The sequence below is a fragment of the Artemia sp. Qi Xiang Cuo genome, chromosome 14 (assembly GCF_049724085.1).
Source record: "Artemia sp. Qi Xiang Cuo chromosome 14, ASM4972408v1, whole genome shotgun sequence".
Lineage (NCBI taxonomy): Eukaryota > Metazoa > Arthropoda > Branchiopoda > Anostraca > Artemiidae > Artemia > Artemia sp. Qi Xiang Cuo.
In genome coordinates this window covers 11809059-11815820 of record NC_142807.1, presented here as the reverse complement: position 1 = coordinate 11815820, position 6762 = coordinate 11809059, and the positions used below count along the sequence as shown (strand labels likewise).

The following is a 6762-nucleotide window of genomic DNA, read 5'->3' as shown; positions in this document are numbered from 1 at the left end:
TGGAGCACAGCCTAGAATATTCCTGCATGAAAGTCACCAGGGGGTCTCTACAAGTGGATCTGATGTCCGACAAGCCTTAGTGAGTCATTTTTGGGCTCAGAGAAGGCAATAAATTTGTAAGTTCAGTTGTTAAGAGTCTGTCACTAATTTTTGTTTAGTGCAACTGTTATTTTGGTAATTAAAAAGTTGTTTTACCTATGGGGATAAAGTATTTATTGCCTTAGAACTGTCAAATTAATAGTTTTCTACCCCATGAAATTCAACCAGAGAAGGCTATAAATTTGTGAGTTCAGTTGTCAAGAGTCTGTCACTATTTTTGTTTAGTGCAACTGTTATTTTGGTAATTAAAAAGTTGTTTTACCTATGGGGATGAAGTATTTATTGCCTTGGAACTGTCAAATTAATAGTTTTCTACCGCCTGAAATTTAACATCATTTTATGTGTAGAAAAGTGTCTCCTAAGATGCCAATTAAAATGAAACTCTTGGCTTTAAGTAATACAAAAAAAAATTTATAAATTCAAATTGCCTTTAAGCAAGAGATCCTAATTCCAGGAAAACATGCAAAATTTTCCATCACAAATTATATTTTATTCACCTTAATTTTTATAACATCTAAAACTATTCAGTTATATGCTTACCAATTAAAAAAACAAGCAGCAGTTATTTCTACTCTTTTTTAATAATCATAAATTTTGGTTTTACTGTATTAACACTATTTGCCCTCTTTGCATCTGTGGGAGCAGAGGAAATGATATGAATATCATCCATCAAATTGCAAGAATTAGTTTGAAGAACCTTCACATTGCTCATTTTGGGGTGATGGCAGCTATGCATGCTATTAAAACTTCTTTTGGATTGTCTTTCTTTTGAAATTTCCTCTAGAATTTCACTATTTTTTTTAAAAGCATCCAATAGTGATTTTTGAGTTTCAAAGAATGAAGAAAAGAGTTGTTTCCCCTCTTCCTTCTCTGCAATCTCACTTTCCCTAAGCTCCTGGATTAGGTTTTGCTGTTCTGTCAATAAGGAACCTCTTCTTTGCTTTCTGCTATGTTTTTGAAAGTCACCTAAAAAAGAAAGGGAAAAAAATATGTAGTGATTACTCCTTTATGGAACTAAAGTTTTGTTTTTTTTTCATAATATTTTATACAGGTTAATAATACTTGCCACTGATTTTAAAGTTTAGTGACTTTTGTAAATACATGATTGACAATGACAATTTCCCTAAGCTTCTGAATTACTTTTCGCTGCTCTGTCAATAAGGAACCTGTTCTTTATTTTCTGCTATTTTTTTGAAAGTCACAAAAAAAGAAAGGAAAAAAAAATATGTAGTGATTAATCCTTTCTGGAACTATATTTTTTTTGAATAATATTTTATACGTGGTAATAATACAGGCCACTGATTTTAAAGTTTTGTGCCTTTTCTATATATTATACAGGATGATTGTGCAGGCCACTGATTTTAAAGTTTAGCGTCTTTTGAAAAATACAGGATAGAAAGATTCTACAGAAAAAGGAAAATGTTGGTATTTCTTGTATTTCCAGTGCAAGTTTTGTAATTTCAGCATTTTCAACCCCTCTCCCCTTTTTAACGCCTTACTCTTTGTCGTTTCGAGTGAAATGGTGCTCAGTAATAGGATTTGGGCATAATTTTAAAAAAATGCATTAGAGATATGCTGTTCTTCAATTTTAACATTAAGGAACACCCCCCCCCTACAGACATGTTTGAAAAGTACAAACTATTATAATCAGAAGGTTTAACCTATTTACAAATTAAAAAATGTATTCTGTAACAAAAACAAATTAAGGTTTTAAAAATATAAAGCTACCCTAAAAATCGTTGAAAATATATCTCAGTTTTTTTAATTTTACTTTAAATTCCATAAGATAAGTTGCTATGATCCTGGCAATTATCAAAAATTGTTATGTAAGAATGATGAATTATGAATACCCCAAGAATGATTTCTTCAACAGAACTGATTTCTTCAACCAAAATATTATCCTACTGAAAAATTGGACAAATATAATGGTGTTCAGCCATTTTTTTTACAATTTTAATTATCAAACCATACAGCAATATCAGTGTTTTGTGTATTTGTTATCCTTTTCATTTATTTGGATTTTTGTATGAGTGCATTATATTTTATTTAACCAGCATTATTCTAACATTTCCTGTGTTAATAAATAAAAAACTGGGTTTTTATTGCTATTTGACTGTTGATATGGCAAATAACTGACTATTGTGTGTCTTATGTAGCAAATAATGTATTTGTTATCCTTGTCATTTATTTGGCTTTTTCTTTAAGTGCAATATATTCTATTTGACCAGCATTATTCTTACGTTTCCTGTATTAATAAATAAATAACAGAGTTTTTATCACTATTTGACCTATTGATTTGGCAAGTAGCTGACTAATGGGTATCTTATGAAGCAAATAAAAGAGGAAAATACTCTCCAATTCTCTATCTAATATTATTTCCAAAAATGAAGATGGGAGAATGTAAATATTGGAGCAATGAACCAATTGCTTTTGCAACAAAGTCATTTTTACTTTACTAATATTAGTAAGGTGTCATGAATATACTTACTGGTATCATCTTTGCTAAGCTGTCTTTTCCTTGAAATGCTTGGCCCTGGATTTGCATTTTGAGTTCCTTAAACAGAAAATACACATATATAAATATATATGAGGGCTAGCTAAACATTGGATCTATATAAAAAAGCATATAACTCGTAATTACATAATTTGATCTTTGTCCAACTTCAAATTCTATCTTGTTTTTTTTTATAAAGAACAAGTTAAAAAGTTTCAAAATGTCAGCTTTGCTACTAGATTTTCACTAGCAAATATTGTATTTGGTATCAATCTTTTGATGGAGGAATAGAAATAGTTTTTATTAAAAATAAGTTATGAATACATTTACTCCCTCCCTCCAGGGAAATATTTCACAATTTACCACAAAAATTGTGATGTTTTGGATATAATCAAGAAAAGCATCATTTTTACAGACTTCTCCCAACAAGAATGGAAGTTTTGACTTCAGTGCAGTCATGGCAACAGAAGAGGGTGGCTTAAACGTCCAATATTTTGCATATCTTACCAAAACCCTTTCATAGTACTGCAAACCTGTCTTGAAATGTGTCTAACATTGTGTCTGTTATGGTAAAAACAAAATACCTCAGCCATTAATCATTTCCATTCTTAGTTGTTGCTTTGTGTCAACTTTTTCAGTTGTTTGAAAAAGGAAATAAAACATTTTATTTATAATTCTAAAAATAACAATGTTAGGCCATACATAGTCATGCCAAGAGTTGGAATCCCATTGCCTCAATAAGAAAAACCCCTTTCTTTCCAAAAGCTATAGTTCTATTCAACCACAATTCAAGCTAATTGTCCAAAGTCATTTCTTAGAAAAGATTTACGAATTTGAAAGATCCCATGGGAGTTCTTTTTTATTGACCCCAGCAAAACTAATTACTGGGAAAAAATTAAGAAAAAAACTCCAAAAATATATACTGTACAAGTTAATTACTAACCTTGATTATGGTTTTCCAATATTTCATCTACATCTGCTTCAATTGGTGTTTTATGTGTCTCAGCAATTTCTTCATTGAAAGCTGGGCGTACTCCTAGAAATTTGAAAAATATAAAGCAAAAACAAAAAGGTATTAGCTGTCACTGTTGTATTTGCAGAGCCATATTAGGAACAAGATTTTCATTTGTTTATATTTGACTCAGAATTTTTTTATATCTCAGGTTTTTTTTATATGGTATTCAAGAAAATTTAAATTGGTCAGCAATTTTTTCTGCCCTGTTATTTAGTTAATTTAATGCCAAGAGTTTCCATTTACAAAAAAAGTTTAAGAGGGCCAATACAAAGTTTCTTCTAGAAAGTAGTAGGCAGGGGTGCCTAGTCTTAGAGATAAATTTGAAAATAGAACATAGTCAAAAGAAATCATACAAAAATCAGATAATCCATAACTATAAAGATTCATAATAAATACTTTAAATACTAGATAGTGTGTCCAACAACTTTTTAGGTTGCAAGATTCTACATTTTTATTTTAATCAGTTTCTAGGGACCTCACAGTGAACTGCAATTTAAAATTTAGGTCTTTGGATATTATAACTAGAAGGCTAAGCATAATTCAAATAAAACACTTTAACTAATAACACATAGCCTATAGCAAAAGCCTACCCACAATAGTTTACAACCTGAAACATAGCCTAATTGTTTTTGACATTTCTGTTTTTCTTAAACCCCAGTTTTTCTTAATTTTCCATGTTTTGGCTGCTAATAGAATCAGTAAGATACAGCCAAAGCACATATGCAGTTTTGTAGATATAAGTTTGAGATTTGGGACTGTCATAGACCCTAGTAAAGTGTCATTTTACCCTAGTACAAGTCAACAGAACCTGTAAAGTTTTATAAATAACCTAGGTTTATCCCTGGCCACATTAAGGTGGAGGGGGGGGGCAAGTATTCATAGTAAATTTACAAATAGTGTTGGAAGGTGCTGAGATGGTAGGCTACTTTTTTTCAGTATTACAGCTCTTGGCTTAGAAGATACTTAGCAAACACTTTTCAAAGCAGCAATTCCTATAAATGCAAGTTTCACTAAAATCCTAAAAAGGTATCATTAGCCATAACAATTTTAAGAAAGAATCTTACCTAAGATTTCATGCACCTGACTGTAAAATATCCATGCTGGCTTTTCTTCTCCACCTTTCCCTGTATCAGAAGATCTTGGTCGCACTCTAATGTACTGATCTGTTAAGTATCTAATTCTTATTTTTATATCTGTAGGGGCTCTCTTCTCATAGCCTTTATCAACCATCAGATTTGCCATTTCCTCCCATATAAGAATTTTATTTGACATTGAACAAAGTTGGTCATAAAAATCCTTCCATATTTCTATTAATACAATCACTCTTCTGATGTCCATTTTCTAGAACCCTTTATAGCTTCTGTATCTTTAGCTGTTTTACCCATTTTCATAAATCATCAACAATTTCTTTTAAAAATTCTTTTCTGAAAATATTTACAAGAGTCTTTAATTTGTCCGGTAGTTATTTTGCATTCGCCAAGTCTGATCTCCATTATCCCTGATTCTGCCATCTTGCAGAAAAAGCAACGTCGAAGGTTGCAGAATCTGCAAACTGCCAATACGGAGACGGAAAAGAAGTCTCCATTGAAATAAAATTTGCAGATTGGCAGTGCAGATTTGCAGAATCTGCCAATGGAGACGCGCTGTAAGCGTTTTTAACTGCAACATAATTCTCGACTGTAGATATCCGCTTGTAAATGTTTTGCTGGCACTTTAACTCCTTTTTGAACTGACTGCACTCCTCTTTCCACCACTTAGAATAATTCCTTATGGTTTCACATCTCCATCAGACATGGGTATAGAGTTTTTGGCTGCTATTATGATTCCATCTTGAATAGCTTTCACTTTGTCATCCAAGGACTGTGCTTGCTGCACAATTTGTTTAATATCCATATTTTCAAGTTGACAATTAAATTCCTTCCAATTTGCCTTTTTAATCTTAAATCTTGGAATGCTAGTTGTTTGCTGTGGACATGGCTTATCCACGTGTACTAACACTGGTAAATGGTCACTATGCAGTGTAGGATCTTCTACCACCTCAACATCTACTTTGTTGCAAAATCTAGTCCTTGTAAACACCAAGTCTATAGTTGAATAAGTACTAGATTGCACATTCTTTCTTGTAGGTAAACCCTTAGGAGTGGCCAAGTATACATCTTCTTCAAGTAAAAATTGTTCTATACTTTTTCAGGAGTCATTAATTAAGTCACATCTGCACCACATTTTACTGTGTGAATTAAGGTAATCAACTATAAAAAGTTCTTCTGCTTTAGGTACCTCATCAAAAATTTAAGCTGCCAAGGAACCAACGTCCTTGTTGTTACCGCTTGGATTGTAAATATTCACAATGTTGATCACAGTTTTTGAGTCAAGATATAATTTACATCCAATTACCTCCACTTCTTCTGAAGGCTCATCACCATAATCAATGTCCCACAGTTCATAATGCAAATTTGTACGGATTGCAATCATAACACCTCCTCCATTCTTTGTTATTCTGTCTTTCCTTATTATATTAAATCCATGATATCCTATTTTAATGTAAGGTTTAAGCCATGTCTCTTGAATGCATATGACATCCGCTTTCTCTTTAATCGCAGAATGGCGTACCATGTCCTTCTTCTCCTTCATCACTGAACATGCATTCCAAGAAAGTAAATATAAATTCATTTGTCAGTACACTCGCTTCTTATTGCTTCACAATCAATTGGTCCCATATTTAATTCATTGATAAATGAACAAAGTTTTTCCACTTTCTCTAGCATAGGAAGGCTGGCCATATCTAGAAAATCTGGGGATAATAATAATCCAACAAGAATTTTTGTACCTGTGTCTGATACTCTTCTATATATGTCTTGTTCGGTTCCTTGGTTTGGAAGACCACTACGCTGTGTTGACTTGGCACTTTGAATTTGGTTACTGTGAATAGCTTGGGCATATGTTCTGTACATAACTTGTGCTCTCCTATATCCCATGTTATGTTTTTCTGCCATTTCCAGAATATTTCTATTTTGCTGCCTAATTAGACACTTCCTTGATGTTGAAGACTGGCATCCTTTACAATTGGCACAGTTGTAAGATTTAACTTTTTCTGCAGGATCAATGTTTTTGAGGGGACAGCTCACTGACTCGTGCTTTCCACAGCACCTCAAAC

General features: G+C 32.4%; 1 protein-coding gene across 2 annotated transcripts; it reads right to left on the bottom strand.

The window, feature by feature from the left end:
- Positions 1-626: 626 nt before the first annotated feature.
- On the bottom strand, positions 627-5034 carry LOC148944131 (uncharacterized). 2 transcript variants are annotated; one of them, XM_089099789.1, is made up of 4 exons: positions 4673-5034; positions 3537-3629; positions 2588-2653; positions 627-1065 (listed from the first exon to the last, which is right to left on the bottom strand). In XM_089099789.1, the coding sequence occupies exons 1-4, from the start codon at positions 4944-4946 to the stop codon at positions 668-670; spliced, it is 831 nt and encodes a 276-aa protein (XP_088955915.1). In that variant the 5' UTR covers positions 4947-5034; the 3' UTR covers positions 627-667. The 2 variants fall into 2 exon arrangements, with proteins under 2 accessions (XP_088955915.1, XP_088955916.1); XM_089099790.1 differs by lacking the exon at positions 3537-3629.
- Positions 5035-6762: the final 1728 nt, after the last annotated feature.

Bases quoted from the DNA above. Each gene is read 5' to 3' on its own strand.
- LOC148944131 (XM_089099789.1), bottom strand. From the start codon at position 4,946: ATGGACATCAGAAGAGTGATTGTATTAATAGAAATATGGAAGGATTTT. The intron at 3,630-4,672 runs GTAAGATTCTTT...TCAAATTTCTAG, and splicing joins TCAGGTGCATGAAATCTTAG to GAGTACGCCCAGCTTTCAAT. The intron at 2,654-3,536 runs GTTAGTAATTAA...TTTCTGTTTAAG, and splicing joins ATTGGAAAACCATAATCAAG to GAACTCAAAATGCAAATCCA.